Source organism: Siphateles boraxobius, unplaced genomic scaffold, assembly GCF_051911475.1.
Source record: "Siphateles boraxobius isolate OS27281-9 unplaced genomic scaffold, OSU_SipBor_1 3, whole genome shotgun sequence".
Classification (NCBI taxonomy): domain Eukaryota; kingdom Metazoa; phylum Chordata; class Actinopteri; order Cypriniformes; family Leuciscidae; genus Siphateles; species Siphateles boraxobius.
The window spans coordinates 17,153,026-17,172,489 of record NW_027508919.1 but is presented as its reverse complement, the minus strand read 5'-3'; the positions used below and the strand labels follow the sequence as shown (position 1 = coordinate 17,172,489).

At 35.9% G+C, this 19,464-nt stretch overlaps 3 protein-coding genes across 4 annotated transcripts in view; 1 reads left to right on the top strand and 2 right to left on the bottom strand.

The window, feature by feature from the left end:
* The window catches only part of cyfip2 (cytoplasmic FMR1 interacting protein 2), a 31,944-nt gene extending 25,667 nt beyond the window's left edge, over positions 1-6,277 (bottom strand). The window contains exon 1 of one of the 2 annotated variants that reach the window (XM_077248037.1): positions 6,082-6,277. The gene's annotated coding sequence lies outside the window, so the exon portion shown is untranslated. The remainder of the gene's footprint in view (positions 1-6,081) is intronic. The other variant, XM_077248038.1, reaches the window with a different exon arrangement.
* Positions 6,278-7,571: 1,294 nt separating this feature from the next.
* itk (IL2 inducible T cell kinase) lies at positions 7,572-15,534 on the bottom strand. Its single transcript, XM_077248036.1, has 17 exons — positions 15,308-15,534; positions 15,054-15,158; positions 14,767-14,848; positions 14,515-14,637; positions 14,336-14,367; positions 13,723-13,874; positions 12,817-12,879; positions 12,649-12,703; positions 11,233-11,312; positions 10,973-11,118; positions 10,681-10,752; positions 9,913-10,081; positions 9,602-9,818; positions 9,176-9,240; positions 8,977-9,095; positions 8,676-8,833; positions 7,572-8,289 (listed from the first exon to the last, which is right to left on the bottom strand). Exons 1-17 carry the CDS (start codon positions 15,443-15,445, stop codon positions 8,221-8,223), a joined length of 1,845 nt encoding a protein of 614 aa, XP_077104151.1. The 5' UTR covers positions 15,446-15,534; the 3' UTR covers positions 7,572-8,220.
* A 2,386-nt stretch (positions 15,535-17,920) lies between these two features.
* On the top strand, positions 17,921-19,364 carry med7 (mediator complex subunit 7). The gene is made up of 2 exons (XM_077248035.1): positions 17,921-18,044; positions 18,376-19,364. The coding sequence occupies exon 2, from the start codon at positions 18,385-18,387 to the stop codon at positions 19,111-19,113; it is 729 nt and encodes a 242-aa protein (XP_077104150.1). The 5' UTR covers positions 17,921-18,044; positions 18,376-18,384; the 3' UTR covers positions 19,114-19,364.
* Positions 19,365-19,464: the final 100 nt, after the last annotated feature.

Below are 19,464 nucleotides of genomic sequence, written 5' to 3'. Positions count from 1 at the left end.
TGATCTGAACTACTTTTGATTATGTAATTAAAAAATAGATTTTAATACACACCTCATGAGGGTGATTGTATCTAATTGTGTCATATTCAACACACGGATATAGTCTGCATCAGAAAAAAAAAAAAAGCGGATGTACTTTGAGCCCTGGGGGTTTCTGCACATTTTAAACTGTTGAAAAGGATCACGTGAGGTGGCATGAGACATGTTCAGACTGATAACAACCTCAGAGCTGAATCATTGTCATTCAAAAAGGGACTGTTGGAAAAAAAAACATCCATGACACCAACACGTTCCAAGAGGAAGAAGTAATCTGACAGGGAGAGAGCGAAAAAGTGGGAGAGAAAGAGAGACTGTGCCTGTGGGAATGGATGCTGAAATACTAGAATAAACTTTCCCACAATGGCTGATTCCCATTTACGTGGGATAAACGTAAACGGTCCACATTCCTATACGTTATGAGAGCATGACAAAATCGGTCCATCACTGACATAAATGCATGGGCCACACGCCTTTTTTACTGAGGGTGTGTTCACACTTGTAGTTCGATTCTATTGGTTCTTTTGGTCCAGACTGCTGGGTTAAATGCGCTAGTATGTGCTTACATATGATAGTGTTTTTACAAACTGAGAACACACAATTTGCCATAAGAGCTTTTGTAAAGGAGTCATAACAGTGCCAGGAATTCCTCTGTTGCACACACACAAACCGGGATCTGCTGCAAGGAGACCACGCTTCTTAAGCCATACTGAAATGTAATAAGCAACAACATGCTGCATGCACGGCTCGTCGTAATTACCATAGTCTCAAGATGACAACACACAACGTAATATTCGGAGATGTTCCTCGGACTGGGAATTATGTGTTTCTATAGCATCACTATCAACGCCCAAATGAATTTGCAGCAGTCAGGTGTAAAAGCACACCAGTCACGTTGTAAAAACCGCATAGAAGCTCTCAAACAATTCCCAGCATCTTACAAGCTGCAATTAAGAACACTATGAGGATTTGAATGCGTTTTAAAAGTTGAAATCAAGTAATTGCGGTTATTACAACCTCAACTCCTATGACAAGAAGAACCCGGTGTGCTTGAGCATTCTGTCCTTTTTTAGGTCCATTTTGTGACATCACATCCTGTTTTTTGGTTCGTTTTAGATGTATCTGGTTCGTGTTTTGTTCATATTTCAGTTGAACTGCACTAGAGTTTGTTTGAAAGCGGAGCAAGGCCCCCTGAACAGGCAGGGTTCAGATGGCAGCGTTCACACTTATTTTAAACCAAAACCACAACAGAGCAAGCACACCAGTTTGTTTTAATCGAACCTAACCTGCCACACACCATGAAAATGCTAAAAATGTGTGATCGAGGCAATCCCTTTTAACGTAACCTATATGAAATTATTTCGATCATATAACCCAGTGGTTCTTTTGAATCCAAAGCCCCACATTGTCCACAACAATATTCAAAGGCAGCATGATATTTCCAGTAATTCATGGTTTACTGTACAAAGATTAATGATAAGGATTTTTAAAAAAGTAATAATACTCACAATTTCTACCTGATAAAACATTTTCAGCTTGGCAACTCTAGAAAATGTACATTCATAAAATGCATAAAAAACACCTATGGAGAAATAGATTTTATTCATTCAAATGACTTTTCCAGGTCTGAAAATCCAACCTTTTATAATTCTTCAAATAAAATGAAAAACAGTTTTTGGGAGTGTGAATTAAAATAATAAATAACTTTATGTTTAGTTTTTTAATGTTATTTTAATGCTTTTGTCTTCATTTTAAATCAATACAATACAATATTGATTTATAAAGAACATTTAAAAACAACCAAGGCTGACCAAAGTGCTGTACAGAACTGATTACAAATAATTTTAAGGCATCCTGAGCCCCCCCTGTGGGCCCCGGCACCGCAAGTTGAGAACCACTGGTCTAGCAACATAAATAAGGACTAGACATCACAGGTCACATAAAAGCTTCCACCACTGAAAGAGTGTCACATTTGGGTCACACTACTCGGTGGGACATGCCATGATACTCCCACACTCACTGCAAGCCTTGAGCTACAATTACTAGACAGGCAGACGGGACATGTAATTGATTGTTGACTGAAAGAAAGAATCTCCCTTATGTACAGACAGGACACACAGAGACAACCCCACTGCATACTCCTCCTAGACTGGTCATGATTGCATCATTAAGTTGTAATTTGAAAAAAAGAAAGAAAAAAAAGGCAAATGTTGTTGCTGATGTAGTTAGGCATGCATCATTTCTGTCAGCAGCTGAAGTGACTCATTATGATGAGTGCTGTAACGCCATGCATTTTAAAGCCGTGTGTCCACCAAAGCGTTTTTTGCCAGCTGAAAACGCTAGACGCTCTGGTGACAACGCTTAGCTGTGGGCGCTTGATAGCGTTTTGGCAGCCCTGCGGTTTTTTAGTTGAGACGATTCGTTGCTATGATACAGAATATCCGCAGCACAGTTTACTTGTAACTGATTTCGTAGATAATTTGTTTCATACTAAAAATGTATTTTTCATCCATTTTGTTCTGACGTCGTTGTTCAGAAAGAATGTTGTGACAGTTGGTCGGTGTGGTTTTTGTCCCGCCCCTCCTCCACTGTGATTGGACGGCTGTGTAAAAAGTGACAGCGATGACTAGTGGTTCCTAGTTCCCTTCAAAAGGCACATGGGCATAATATACAATGTGATGCTAAGTGATACATGAGGTGGTTTAATATCGTCCCCTTGGAATTATAAGGTTCTATCTGCGTTCTGAGCAGTTTTGAGATATTGAGCTTCAAAGTTTTTGCATTACATATAGGAAAATTTATATGGGGAACAAGTTTCTTTCAAACATGAAAATAACAGGGACCCTAAATGTATTCTAAATGTACAATATCAAAATCCTCTCAAATTTGTAAATGTTTTTTTTTGGAATGGGTCAAACGCAGATAGAACCTTCTAATTCTAAAAAAACACTTTTCGCTTAGAATTATAAGGTTCTATCTGCCAAAACATTATTTGAACATTAAATATAAAATTAATGTTGTAACAATGTCTCAACATGTGTTAGAAAGTAAAATTGTATCCTTTCTATGACATTTATTTCATATTTTTTAGCACTTCCATGTATTTAGGACATTTCAAATTAAGCAAGGTAGGTCTAAATATTTTGTCCAGTGCAGAATCTTAATTTTCGTTACCAATTTGGTGGGTAATTAAACACATTATTGCAGAAATTGTTACTTTAATCTTTCTTTTGTTTAGACAGAAAGCAGCTACTGTAATACATCTGAGCAGGACTTTATTCCAGCTAAAGGGGGCCAGGTGAAATGGCTTTCTCTCTAGACATCAGTATGGCTGAAATAACATGCTAACGTTTATTGTTGTAATTAAGACCCCATCAATGAAATTGTTAACTATTTGACCTTTAAGGCTTAAAATTGTAAAAATTAAGACATTTTAAGACTTTAAAAACTACAAGAAAATCGACATGCTTCAGCAAATTAATTCATAAAGTTAAATAATCATTGAAAAATGATTCACTGACTATATGATCACAAAAAATGTCAGACTATTTTTTTAATCACACACACACACACACACACACACACACACACACACACACACACACACACACACACACACACACACACACACTCGCACACACACACACACACACACACACACTCACACACACACACACACACACACACACACACACTTTCACACACTCACACACACACACACACACTTGTATGTTAAATGTTTTTTTTTTAAATATTCAATTTACTCACTGCATATTTGTATAATTCAGATAATAATAACTATAATAATAATAGTTATTAATAATAACCTCATTCATAATTAATAATAATAACCAATACACTATAAAGAAAATGGCCAAATTGAAGCCACTTCATAACACTACACAATTTAGTGAATATTTAATTTACTGTAAATGTATAGCATTCTGCCTTTATGGGGTTTCTTTTTGTCTTCAAGGAAAAAGCCGGCGACATGACATATAAAGTTGATTCTGATTGGTCCTCTTCTGTGCATTCGAAGTGCTGATTGGCTCACGCAGATAGAACCTTATAGAGCCAAGTTAGAGTTCGATTTTGTAGATAGAACCTTTTTGTTTTTTCAATAAAAAGTCCCACAATGTACACAACTTAAAAAAAAACACATCACATAATGTAAATAAGTTGTCACAGAATAAGAATATGTGAATAACTCAATTTTGACAAAAATGTCAGATAGAACCTTATAATTCCAATGGGACGATATGTCAATGCACGACAGGATTTTGCAGGATGTTACCCAGTTAAAATGAAAATTCACCCCATCTACTTTCTAAATGCATGCTATTGATCTTATAGTAAATTAATTATCAGTGCACGTTTAAAAAAAAAATTTAGCTCGTAACTTTTAATCAAAATATCATAACTCCACCTTGCACTGAAACGACAGACTTCTCTCTGGTGACATATGCAGGACTTCTCCAATCATTTTGTCTACTTCCCTATCTAACAATCGAACATTCAGATCAGCCTCAATTCAATCAACAACCAATTAATAGATAGTACAAAGTCCCTGTCCAACATTTTTCTCTTTTCGCTAATCGGCTTTCCAGAGCGGAAGCCAATTTTCAGATTTTGATATAAGTTTGCCACGACAAACAATTATTCTGTGTAATAACTTTCACGGATTGTTCACCACAAGACTAGTAATATGCACTAACAAAGTAGGCTAAATAGGATCAATTTTGATTTCATGATGACTTTAAGATTTGGACAAAATTGTATTTCTGATTTTACACAGCTCTCTCTGTAATACATTTGACCATGCAATATACTAGTGCTACATTCATATCTCTCGTATCACTCCGCGGTCTAGCGCAGCGCCCTCTTGCGATTCAATATAGTCATTACCAGGTCAGACTGTAGTAAAAATGGCCTTGGAGTTCAGTTTTATTTTTTATTTTTCAAATAAAAATTCGATAGATGGCTAGAAGCTCTGATATCTTTAAAGAAAGCTAAAAAACAGCATCCGGTAAAAGACATAAATAGCAGGAAGGGAGAGAAAGTGATCATTGTAGCTGCATATGTAGCCAACATGGAAAATATTAACTCGGTTTGCTGATTAATACATAAAGTATTATTATAATACTACTGCAATGTTCGTCTTGTTGCTTGGCCAATTGTAGTCTACGTTGTAATGGACTAGCCTATTTTTCTTAGTGGTAGGTTAAAACTAATAACAAAATATTTTCAAATCAGATGCAGTAACGCTATTTCATGCCAATGTTTTTTTTGTTTTTTTCATAACTAGCAGTGTAGCAGGATAATGTACAATATGGTCATTACCACACACTATCGTTTATTTTGCCCGGGAGGCTGTAAATGATCCCTTATAAATGACATTACAGATTGGACATCATGTTCACTAAACCTCATTTTACAGCATTTAAAACTCAAAATATAACATGAGCAAAAAACATCCATGCAAGGAAAGGATAGACTAGAATACAAAGCAATTCTTAATCTTCAAAGGCGTCAAAATAACGGTTCGGTTGGCTATATCCTAGCAACAGCCCCCTGTCACTAGACACCACAGCACGCTCGACAGCTCGAGGAAAGAATGGATGAAAACACCCTAAAATGTGCTATTGATGGAATGAAACTCCACTGACAGTGAAGTAATCTAATTTTGCGCTAATGTAAACAAATAAAGATAACGCGCTTTAGATCATATATGAGATGTGCGAGTACGTGCGCGCACCCCCTCACCCCACCCATATAGCGGAGAGATGCTATCACCACCTCCATCATAATAAACCTTCACCAAATTAGTGTAATACGCCCCCAAACTCGAACATAATAGCTCTTGTCTTAAAAAAAGCCCAAACAAACATACAAGCCTTTTTAGTTGTAAAATTGTGACTGGGCATCATGCTCGGGGAATAACGTTAACGTACACGCGCAGGTTGGTGTCATCTCTCTCGAGCGCTCCGTCGAGAGAACGCTCTCATCTCTGTAACTTAATTCATAAAAATAATCACATGAACCTACCTGCTAATTGCATGTCCGCTCTCAAACTAACGGGCGGTCAGTGCAAAGCGGGGAGAAACAGAGTAAAATAGCGTTTGCTCGGTGTAGTAGAATTGATGCTCTGGGTTCGGTCTCTATCCGCTAATCCACCCCACACAAAGAGCAGAAAATGGCTGCAAGTGCATGCTCTTAAAGAGACAGGCACCCATTTAAAACAGCATCCTCTGGTGTGAGTCATCAGTTTACATACTCGATTTTTAGAATTGTTCGATTTATGTAGGTCTATTCATTTTAGTATGATAATGAACAAAGATAGTTAAGACACGTGCAAATTTCAGATCATTTTCTATGAGCATTGTCATAAATTTGCATTGACTCCGAGTTCCGACCCACTTAGCACTCTGTCACTGTGGTCGATTTATATTGTCATGAACAATGATATTATATGATATGATATTATAGGATATTATAGGATTATAAAGAGACAAATAATATAGAAAAATACTAAGGTGTATACACTGATAACATTTTTATTAATAGGCAATAGGCCTATATGCCTTCTGGAATTGATATTTTACATTTATGGGGGCATATTTTCTAAAGCACATAAAAAACAGCATGCTGTCCTTTTATGTCAAATAGTATTTTTCAAATACAAATTGAATCAAATGCCATATTTAATCAGAACACAATTCCTGTTAATTATAATAGCACATCAAAATCAAATGCAGAAGTAGGTCGTGACATAAATATATTTACATGAAAACTACATATTTTTACGGCAGGGGTTTTCAAACTGGGGTCTGTGGACCCAGGGGGCCACAAGAGAGTGCTGGGGGTCCGTGGAAAAACCCTAGGTCTGGGGCCGCCAAATAACAAAATAAATTGTGGTTAATTAATTTTCTACGTTAAATCAACAGCAAACAAAATAATTTTATAATAATAATAAATAAAAAGCCTTTAAAAAATTTAATAAATTGTAAATAAATAAACAGTGCATTTAATAGCACAGTATAGTAATAATATAAACTGCTTAATAATATTAAACATTATTATTAATATTTAAGTCATATTTTTATAATATAAAATTTTCACAGTATAAATTGGGGTCTTTATACAAGAAACAAGATGGGTTCCTCGCGGTCTGTGACATCTAATATTGAAAACCCTTGCTCTACGGTAAAGTATACATTGGACCCAGGGAACAGTGAGTCTTGTGACGTTTAGTGACAACCTTTTATGATTGCATTTCTGTTTCATTGAGAAAAAAATTTTTTTCACTCTAGATGCACATTAAATAAATATGCCCTGGCATGCTGGAGTGTTTCTATCTGTTGTCACAGTAACCAGTGAAGGCATTTGTGACAGTTTCAGTTTAAATAGAGTATTACTAACTTTTACATAATTTAGGAAATTATTTTTTATTGTTTATTGTGCACAAAAACTTATGCAAACCAAGGAAAGCACCACTGACTGAATCAATATGAAGATGACTGAATATGCAACAGCAATAAACTAATAAGCAACATATTTATTGGTGGATGAAAAAAAATGGCTCATGTGTGCCTCCTAAAGGACAGAATTGTGTTTGCAGAAGTCATGCATGTAAACACAGGAAATATACAATTCAGTTACATAATGTGAAATAAATGATAAAAAAATTGAACAAAATAAATAAAATATACAAATAAATACAATACGTGATTTGTACAATATACAGTATTTTCATTTACAGGGATAATTCACCCAAAAAAATATTTACTCATGCCATTCAACTTCTAAACCTGTTGAACACTAAATATTTTTTCAAACAGCTTATTTCCATATAACAACAGTTCATAATCTGTCAAGCTGACGAGCACATTAACAGTTATTAATGATTTAAATTTTGATCTTTTTCCTCACACAAAGATATCATATTGCTTCAAAACTCCCAAAATAAAGCTCATAAGTCATATGGACCATATCTATGGTCCTTTTATAGTGCCCTTTTCCCTATCTGGTCAATATGATTGACCAAAGATTCTTGAAAATTAACCTTTTTATATCTTGGAAAAAACTGTATACAGGTTTGAAATGACACAAGAGTGGTTCAAATCACAAAATGTACATTTTTGAGTGAACTTTCACATTAATTTAAAAGGAAAGGTGTGATCAGAATCAAGGTTCTTGCTCAAGGCAGGCCAGTTCATGCAGGAGCAGAGCAAACGACGGTCGATCCTCAGGTTTCTGTTGAACAAACATCGTTGTGTTTATGTTGCCGTAGCAATAATGACTAATGACACTCATAGGCAAATAACTGAATAAACAGATTAGGACACAGAAATTACAACTGCTGCGAATTATACAAGCAACAAAAGAAACACATAAGAAGGTTTACATTAAATTGAGTGTAAAAATACCCTATAATACATATTTTAAAACTGTGAAAGAAAGAAAAAATGTTAAAGCAAAACTAACTTCCACAGAGGGCATAATTCATGAGAACAGGATTTCTCAGTAAAACAACCTTTATGGGGCGTGACGTTATTTTTATTAATATTTAAAATCAAGGATAGTTTGTTGACATAATTTGCTATACTGGGAAGCTTTAATGCTGTTTGTGGTGGACTCACCTCTTTCCAGCTCCACTGCATTAACTCGTACACACTCTGTGGACAGACGCGGGGTCTCAGGAGCCGTAGTCGTGCATTTAGGGCCTCCACTACCTCTGCATTACTACGGTTATCATAGGGCACACGTCCCTCACTGTACACCTCCCACATGAGCACACCTGCAAATGGAACGTCAGTGCATATTTAGATAACCTAAAATATGAGGATAGAGGTGAGTGATTAATTTAACATCTGACTTTTGCAACTACCAGATTTTTCTTCTTCTGATTAATATTGTCTTAGTGGATCAATATGGACTTACCAAATGACCACACATCTGATTTGCTGCTGTACTTCCCGAATTTGATCACCTCTGGAGAGGACCACCTGACTGGAAATTTGGACCCATGAGAACTGGTGTATTGATCATCTAGGACAAACCTGCCGATGCAGATGGGAATCTTCCATTATACACTGAGTAGTGACAAGGATCTCTGAAATATTTAGCCACTGCTACTCACCTTGTCATTCCAAAATCTGCTATCTTCACCACATTATTGTCCGAAACCAAACAGTTTCTTGCAGCCTGTTAAAAAAAGCAAGATTTTGGAACACATGCACAAAAGTTGACCATTGACCATCAGAGTAGCTCCCAGCCTTGACATTTTTAAATCACAACTTAAAACTCACTATTATTCATTGGCTTTTAAACCAGCCTGAGAGTTAATTAATGCATTTTATATATTCATTCAGTTTGTCACTTGTTTAACTGTGCTTTGTGCTCATGTCATGTGTTTATAATTTGTCTGAAATTATGTTCAGCACTTTGGCTAACCTCGGTTGTTTTAAATGTGCTTTACACATAAAATTGTGTTGTATTGTATTGTATAAAAGTTTGTCTCAATAAAGGAAGACATTGACTCATTAAACATTCTGTTTACACCTACCAAATCTCTGTGGATGAAGTTGGAGCTCTCCAGGTAGGCCATCCCCTCACTTACATCCAAACACATCTCCAATAGGACCTCCTGGGAAAGACAGCCTTTTTTGGCACGTAAGAAGTCTGTTAGGCAGCCATTCTCCATGAATTCAAATACCAGATAGATGGGTGAGCGCTGAGTGACCACACCACACAACGTGACCAGCTTCTCGTGGGACAGTTTCCTGTGAAAGCAGACAATGAGGGAGCACGGTTTTCTCACGGTACGCTTCATATCCATAGTCATGTCCTTTGAAACATACACAATGAGTTACTCACATCATAACTTGTGCTTCCTCTTTAAATTCTTCCTCTGACATTAAACCCTCACGGATAGTCTTAACTGCCACCTGACGGTCATGCCAGATTCCCTTAAAGACCAAACCAAACTGCCCGCTCCCCAGTTCCTCCTTTAATATCAGTTCATCAGGGTGAATCTCCCATTTATCTGTAAAAGAGAAAGGCTTAGCCTACATAAATATAAACACACACTACAGTTAAAAAGTTTGGGGTTGGGAACATGTTTTTGAAAGATGTCTCTTATCCTCACCAAGGCAACATTTATTTTATTTGATCAAAAACACAGTAAAACAGTATTTAAAAATATATATATTTTTAGTAATATGTTATAAATTATTATTTATACAAATATCATAATATTAATAACACATTTTAAACTGTAATATATTTCCAGCATCATTACTTTCAGTGTCACATGATCCTTCAAAAATCATTCTAATATGCGGATTTGGTGCTCAAGAAACCTTTCTTTTTATTATCAGTGTTGAAAACAGCAGAAACTGTGCTACATTGTTTTTTCCAGGATAGAAATTAATAGAAAGTTCAAAGGAACAGCGTTTATTTGAAATATAAATATTTTAAGATACTATAAATATCTTTGCTGCCAATTTAATGTGTCCGGCTGAATAAAAGTTAATTTCTTTAAAAAAAAATAATCTTACTGATATATGTTGTGCACTGCATTCATATTATGAAATTTTAACGATGAAAGACAACACAAATTGTACTCGACAGCTGGAATTTTACCTGAAGACAACTCCTTAATCCTTGAAGATTTTGGAACATTAGACACACAATGCCTCAATCTAGTTATTAAACCTGTCACAAAAACAAGTAGATTTTTTCAGCTTAATGATAGAATTAACATTCACATTAATATCTAAAGCAACTTACAGATTTGAAGAGACATTGAGACATTAAAGAGACATTAAAACGTTGCCTCTGACAGCAAGAGGAAGCTATAGCCTATCATGTAATGGACACTATTCAACAGAATTGCATGCAATATAAGAGCAACTGAAGTTTTTTGTTAACTCACCAGCCGGATTGTGTTGGTGATAGCGGATGAGCTCTGGAATGCTCGAGAACAGGTATTTCTCAGCTAAGAAATACATGACCTTTTCCCCATCTCTCTGTACTTTGATCTGGTAGTGCATAACTCGAGGATACTTCTCTCCATCAGTCCTGCAGACCAGTGACATTCATCAAAAAACATGAAGATCAAATATTGATTGGACAAAATAGTACGATTTTTTTTATTGTAAGTAACATTCACTTCATTGCAAAGTAAGTGTTTACCCCGAAACTCTGGAAAATATTGACACGGTGTATACACCTGCATGTTTAGAGTCACGGACTATGTAACCCCCGTCCTTGTTCTGAAAATGAAATTTATAACGTTAACCATAAATTCACATTCATGTAAATGCTGACCAATATGAATGCCATAAACGAGAAAGTCTACATTTTCATTTATTCATCAGACGCTTTTATCCAATAACAACAATAGAACAATAGAAGCGGTTAAAGGGATAGTTCACCCAAAAATGAAAATTCTGTCAGTATTTACTCACCCTCATGTTGTCCCAACTCCGTAAGACCTTCGTTCATCTTCGGAACACGAAATTAAGATATTTTTGACGAAATCTGAGAGCTGGATCACTCCTCCATAAGCTTCTTCAGGGATTGAAACTTGCAGACCCCGAGAAGTTATTAAAGACATAGTTAAAATAGTCCAAGTGACTACAGTGGCTCAATCTTAAGTTTATCAAATGACGAGAATACTTTTTTTGCGCAAAAACAAACAAAAATAACGACTTTATTTCAACTATTCATTTCCTTCTCTGTGGGCCTCTAGTCAGTTCACGTAGTGTGATTGCGTAGAGATACGTCCCACGCTCACTATTGGCCGACGCTGGTCATGTGTGTGATGGGTGTGACGTACAACAATACAAGCTTACACTATTATAGATAGCTATTATTATAGGCCAACATAGAAGGAAATGAATAGTTGAAATAAAGTCGTTATTTTTGTTTTTTTGCCAACAAAAAGTATTCTCGTTGCTTGATAAACTTTAGATTGAGCCACTGTAGTCACTTAACGATGTCTTTAATAACTTTTCGGGGCCTGCAAGTTCAATCCCTGAAGAAGCTTATGGAGGAGTGATCCAGCTCTCAGATTTCTTCAAAAATATCTTAATTCGTGTTCCGAAGATGAACGAAGGTCTTACGGGGTTGGAACAACATGAGGGTGAGTAACTTAAATACTGACAAAATTTTCATTTTTGGGTGAACTATCCCTTTAAACTAACAGTCAGACAACAATATATAAGTGCTATGACCCTTCTCAGTTTAATCTAACACAATATATGTAATTACATTTTTTTTTTCATATATGTTTCACCTCGAATGTATGTCTGAATCTACCGTCATATTTAAAACATAACAAATTAGTGTCATGACAGGAAACACAGCACAGCCACATTCTGGTTTAAGGGCTGTTTGAATTCTGCACGCTTTTGCAGATGTTGCTCTTGCACGTTTGCAAAGAGCCCCAACTGTCTGCAATACCCAAAAACTGTGAAAATGTACTGAAGTGATGTACAGATTTTGACTTAGTGTTTAACACAGTTAAAGCTTACTGTGATGATGTGACTTCATGGAAACATTAACTGATTTTATAAAATGTCATTTGACAGTTGTTGGTTGCCTTACCTCTCTCATGAGTAAGTCCTCTGCCTCTGTTCGAGTTACGTCCTTATTGTACCATCTATCAAACAACAAAGCATTACTGTGTGTTTAATCAAGCTTTGATTATGAACTTAAGACCTTTTATAAAATAATTTACATAAAATGGTTTATTCTGTAACATACGGAACTTACTCAAATTCATCAATGTTTGATTTTTTCCCCGCAATATATATGCACGGCACAGAGCCAACATTTCTGTAACAGGAGAGAAAAGAGCACAAAAATCTTTACTTGTAGATGATGTAAAAGCCTAGGTTACATTTCCTTCCGTTGTTTTTTCACAATTCTGTTCTTTTTGACTAGATTTTCGCCAAATTTAAAATGTAATCAGCTTTATATTACAAGTGCTCTATAAATGGCTATTGTTGCCATTGGTTTAGTTAATAAACATATAACCTTGGCATTGACTGCATGGATAATAATCATTACACAGATTTTTGTTTTAGTTTATAAGTGATGTTATTTAGAGTTTTATGAGTGTTTTGGGATCATGGCAACATCATGAGGAATTACTATAAAAACAATTACACACAATTCTCCTGCAAGGACTCTTGTCATTATTTCATGCTAAATATTAAGCTTCCTTGTTCCTTTTCAAACGCAAAGAACTGCACTGGGGTCTTGTTTCTTACAATATATACACTAGAACTAAAACAGCATGTTTTTTTCAGCATCTTTTGATTCTTTATATATATTTCTTCACTGCCCTGTGAGTTAAACAGTTAAAGCTACTATCTATCTATCTATCTATCTATCTATCTATCTATCTATCTATCTATCTATCTATCTATCTATCTATCTATCTATCTATCTATCTATCTATCTATCTATCTATCTATCTATCTATCTATCTATCTATCTATCTCATGAGTTTTTGTGCCTGATATTCATGACGCAAGTGCAAATTTTGTTACATTTTGCAAATGTAAAACTTTTATTTCTTTGTATGTTTATGTAATGTGTCAAACTTCTGAATTTACAGTGGATGGATTCTTTTACAAGGCATTATGCTAAATCTAACTTCTTTTAGATATTTACCCATCTTTGTCCCTCACAGTCCACCAGTTCGGTTCAGAACAGTCTACGATAAAATATTCTTCATCTTTATGTAGAGGCAGGTCTGTATTTTCTACAGGGCTGAAATTCCTCAAAGCCACAACAATCCTGTCCTCTGGATCTGAAGATCGTCGCTAGAGGATAAATACAGACAGCTCGAATCACATCATCTCATCCAAACACTGTCCTGATTATACTAAGCATTTCAACAGCGAAAGTAACAGAAATATTTTAATAATCGCAAACGTTTAAAGCTAGTTTAATTTTAAACCTAAGGATGAATAAAACATATTGGCCTGTTTTCACAGACAGGGTTTAGATTAACCCAGGATTAGGCCTCAGGTCAATTGAGACATTTAAGTAGCTTTTATAAACATGCCTTAAAAAAAAACCTTACTGATGTGCATCTTGAGACAAAACAATGGCATTGACATATTTTAAGAAATGTCAGTGCAAGTTGTTTTCAGTTAAGACAGCTCAAATACGCATTTTAGTCTGGGACTAAAGTCAAGGCCTTTTCTGTGAAACCGGGCAATTGAGTCTAAAATATGCCATAAGGATGAAAGTCAGAAACAACAGAGATCGAATGACAAACCGTTGGATCTGGAGTTGGGGGAAGAGGTTTGGCTGTGGGATGAAATGAAATAACTATGAAAACAATGGAAATGGACTCAGAGTTGTCAATATTAAAATTCCTATATGGTGGGATGACAATAAAGTGATTTGATTTCAAATGAGCAGCTGTTTTATGTGCAAAACAAAATGAGCTTGCACCTCCATTGGGATAGTATTCACTGCATCCCGTCGCTAGCTTCTCTGTCTGATGACAACACCTCCATTTCCCTTCTACCCAGAAGTCAGGATGGTACTTCAGAAACAAGTTGTTATTTTGCGTCGCTTTAGAAGTGGAAGAAATAACAGAAAATACAAAAGATAATGTACATTGACATGTGTTTATACTCAATATTTCACTATACAATAAAAACAAATATTTTTTGTGTAACACTTTTTGTAACAGCTGCTCACCTTCTTTCAGAGCGTTGACCCATTTTAACCTGCAGTCGTTGTCTGGAGCAAACACATACAGATAGTAGCTGTCATGGGCGATCTGTCAACATTAACAAACGAATAAACAACAAAGCATTTAAGTAATGTAAACAAAAATCAACGCAAAAAGTTCATTTTAGACTTCTATGAAAAACACTTGCAGACATACTAGACATAATATAAACAATATTTACAGGCACTGTCTTCTATATGAGCTGCTTCGCTCCGACAAAGACATCATAAGCAACAATCCACTTAATTCTCACCTGGAAAGGGTACTTGTAATCACAGGGAATGGGAACATCACTGCGTACAATCTCCACACACTTGATATGAGACAGTTCGATGCAGCCTTTTTGAGTTGGCTTTTTCTAAGGTGATATAGAAAGGAATGATATGTTACTATGTAGTCAGTTCATCACAGACATTGTCTTCACTTATTAAAAAAAGGTGAAAAAGTAACTTTTATATATGCAAATTGACAATTACAATAACGTCTCTAGAAAGTGTGAATACATACCCCAGGACGATGTTCAAAGTATGTCAGATCCTCTGTGTTTAACACAAAAAACCTCTCTTTGTAATTGCAGGGTGAAGTTCTTCTCTTTTGCTGTGATTTCTTGTACAATGTTTCCTTTAGGATGACCCTTGGGTACATGGTGAAATTCGGATATTTAATTACCGCATGGAAGGTTGACTCATGGCGAATGATGTGTGCCAGTCACTAGTTATACTCTAAACTGGTGTATAAAGCATAGGTTTCCGGAGTCAATATACTTTAGGTAAACCACTTCCTGAGGTAGTCTGCACAAGACAAACTCTCAAGCAATCACATGCACGCACCCCCCCCCCCCCCCACACACACACACACACTCACACACACACACACACACACACACACACACACACACACACACACACACACACACACACACACACACACACACACACACACACACACACACACACACACACACACACACACACACACACACACACTGACACACACACACACACACACTCTCTATCTCTCTCTCTCTCTCTCTATCTCTCTCCCACACACACACACACACACACACACACACACACACACACACACACGCACGCACGCACGCACGCACGCACACACACACACACACACACATGCTATTTCTCACACACTTCATTCTCACTCTTTCACACATTATTGGGGACTTTGCATTGACCTATGTTGTTTTTATTATGAGTGAAAGATGTTTTATCTACTGACGTACAACTGTAAAAACCCAACAAAATATTTTTGTATTTTTACTTTTTAATCAAGACATTGTTTATTACTGTAAACTGTTTTCTTGGAATATGATGTAGATGATTTACAGTAAATGTTTTTTTTTTCAGGGAACATCTGATATCAATGTAAACGAAGCCATGAGCATGAAATGGAATAATTCACTTCAACATTTCTACTTACAGTAATTTCCCCATGACAGTGGAAACAGAAGAAATCTTAAAATGATAAAAATGAGTGTTAATAATTTTGAGAACAGATATAATAGAAATGAACTTGAAACTTGACATTACAGGAATGAGGTAGAAAATTATCTAACCGCAAACATGTATAAGGAAACCACATCAGAGTGAAAATAAGAGTCATATAAAAAGTAACTTAATTACTGTACACATCTACTGGATAAAACAACGCACAAAATGAAATGCGCCTATTTGTTTTAGTTTTTTGTGTTTTGTGTTTGTGTGGGGGGGGGTTAAAACAGTTATGAAAATAAATAAAATATAAATAATTCCAACATATTTACTGGTAGCAGCTTTCTGTACAAAACAAATGTTTAATAAGCTATTTTTTTTCCTTTTTTATTGACAAAATTAGATCTGATGCTGTGTTGCAAAAATTTACTGAATTCTTTGATTTCCTGGAAGAGGTGCGTGAGACGTTTTTTTCTCTCAATATAATGTTTTCTCAAAATAGTGTTATATATCTACTTATATAATTAGTGTTATAAGTTGTTATATATCTACAGTATATGTCATCATATCTTTGCCTATTATTATTATTTAATCGAACCTAAAAAACAATTTCAATATAAATATTCCACAAACATTTCAGTGTGTAACATTTTATTTATTTATTTTTAAACCTCTTATAATTAATTGGCTAAACAAGAAAATAAAGAGTCAACAATAAAGGGAAAAAGAACCACAAAGAATAAAAAGAAATACATCAAACAAAAAACAAAATGCAAAATAAGATATATTTTACAAATACTACTTGTACTTAACAGCTGCTCACCTTCTTTTAGAGCTTTGATTTTAGATGGTAGTAACATTATGTGGCATGGCATCATACACACCGAAGCCATTGGCACATGCCACTATATGCTGTGGCACATCTGGTTTTTAAATATCCAGTGGACTGTGGCACTAAAACTTGTGTCATGTGCCAGTGGATTGTGGCACGTGTACGTGAAACTGAAAATTGCAGAAGACATAAAATTATGAGTCGGCCGTGTTGATGTTGGCTAATTGAGACACAAAATCAAATGTTGTGAGTGTTTTTAGTTTTAGTTTTGTTTTTTGGTGCTTAGAGTTTTAAGTAGTAGTTTATTAAGTATGCTTGATAAAATGAATTAAGAGATGAGTAGGAGATGTCACTAACAAACAAACAAACCAACTAACTAGCTAAAAATAAACAAAAACATAATTTTGTGAAAACAAACCAATTCTAAATAGATCATTTAGTCTTTATATGTTTTAATAAATATTTTTTAATAAATGTCAGTTAAACATATTTATAATATTTTTATAACATGTTTATGTTAAGAATGTTCAAAAGAGTAGTCAGTTTCTGGCACATCTGTTTCTGGGGGGCATGTACAACTAAATGTTGTGTGAGGCAACCAGTGGTGTGAATGTTGTATCACACAAACGGACCATTAGAAAAAAACAACTCATAAAATAAATTTGTCATGGGCCACTAACAAACATTAACATTATGAATTAATTGTATCGATTTCTCATATATTTAAACAGCAAACCTATGATGTCATTAAAAACGCTTTACTTTGGACACGCCCTACTCTGCTTTTGGCCAATGAAATGGCTCGTTGCTACTGGACTGTGTACCAATTCAATCCATTTATGTTCAGACATGAAGAAAATTGAGAATCGAGACATGCAGGAGGACTTGACCGCTTTGCTTATGTTTACTGAAAATCTGTTTTCGTAGCCGACACTATTTTTGTTCAACAAAGCCAGCAGTTTCGGTATGTATTTTTTGTTGATTACTACAGTAATGAGTCCCGCTTTGCGATTCTCTATATCACTTATTTAGTGAACAGTAAGTTAGCATTTAGCTTGTAAGCTTTTAGCTGCTTCTAAACAAGTATTGTTGATCAAATATTTATGGTTCATTTAACTGCATTTCCAAAGCCCCCAATATGTTTTTTTGACTGTAATATATCTAGTAGAACGAATTTTGTTTATAATAAATAATTGTTTTGTAGATTGCATCCCAGATATACAGAGTTTTAATAAATAATAACAATATTGCTACTAGTCTATTTATTGAATACATTTGATTGTTTTCTCGACTAGATTTTAAACATGGGGGAGCCACAGCAGGTCAGTGCTCTTCCACCGCCTCCAATGCAGTTCATCAAGGAGTACACTGATGAGAACGTACGAAAGGGACTGGCCCCCAAACCCCCCCCTCCTATTCGAGACCATTACATGATGTTTGGCAATCATTTCCAATGCGATGACATCATTATTCGACCATTGGAGACCCAGGGCATCGAGCGCCTCCACCCTATGCAGTTTGACCACAAGAGAGAGCTGAAGAAACTAAATATGTCCATCCTAGTCAACTTTCTGGACCTTCTGGACATCCTCATTAAAAGCCCAGGCAGCATTAAGCGAGAGGAGAAGATGGAGGACTTGAAACTCCTGTTTGTCCACATGCATCACCTCATCAATGAGTACCGCCCTCACCAGGCTAGGGAGACGCTACGGGTCATGATGGAGGTTCAGAAGAGACAGAGGTTGGAGACAGCTGAGCGTTTCCAGAAGCATCTGGAGCGGGTGGTGGAGATGATTCAGGGGTGTCTTGTTTCACTGCCTGAAGATTTGCCACAACCTAACAGCTCCAGCACGGGAGAGGCTGGTGGCGCGGGGTCAGCTGGAGCCTCAAGGCTGAAAACCGAGCCTATGGATGTAGATGTGACGGGTGTTAGCTGCATGGTTGCACAAACGGACAAGAATGTGTCTTGTAAGAAGGACAAAGTGTGGGACAAGGATGCTGCAATGTGCAGTATTATTGATGAGATGACTTGAGCTGTCTAAGGAATGTGTTTTTATTATTCAGGATATGCTCATTCTTCAACTTTGTTACAAAACTCAACATAGGCAGACCACAAACGCGTACAGACATTTTTACTATTTAACACGTTGTCTGCTCACACAGTAATTGAAGTAGAGCTGTATGTGTAAAATAATAAAGATCTGGTCTTTTCATTTTCATGTCACTCACTGCTTTTTTTGTGTCGTTTCCACATAAATAAAACAGACTACAAGCAACAGTTCAAGCCATATTTCACAAACTCTTGTTGTATGTAGATGTATATTAATGGAATGATAATGATAAAGGCGAAAAAGCTTGTTAAACTGCATAGTAATAACTTGCTC

Coding starts and splice junctions, on each gene's coding strand:
- itk (XM_077248036.1), bottom strand. CDS start 15,445: ATGTACCCAAGGGTCATCCTAAAGGAAACATTGTACAAGAAATCACAG. Junction 12,880..13,722: donor ACTGTGAGGGACAAAGATGG/GTAAATATCTAA, acceptor CTCCTGTTACAG/AAATGTTGGCTCTGTGCCGT. Junction 12,704..12,816: donor TCAAACATTGATGAATTTGA/GTAAGTTCCGTA, acceptor GTTGTTTGATAG/ATGGTACAATAAGGACGTAA.
- med7 (XM_077248035.1), top strand. CDS start 18,385: ATGGGGGAGCCACAGCAGGTCAGTGCTCTTCCACCGCCTCCAATGCAG.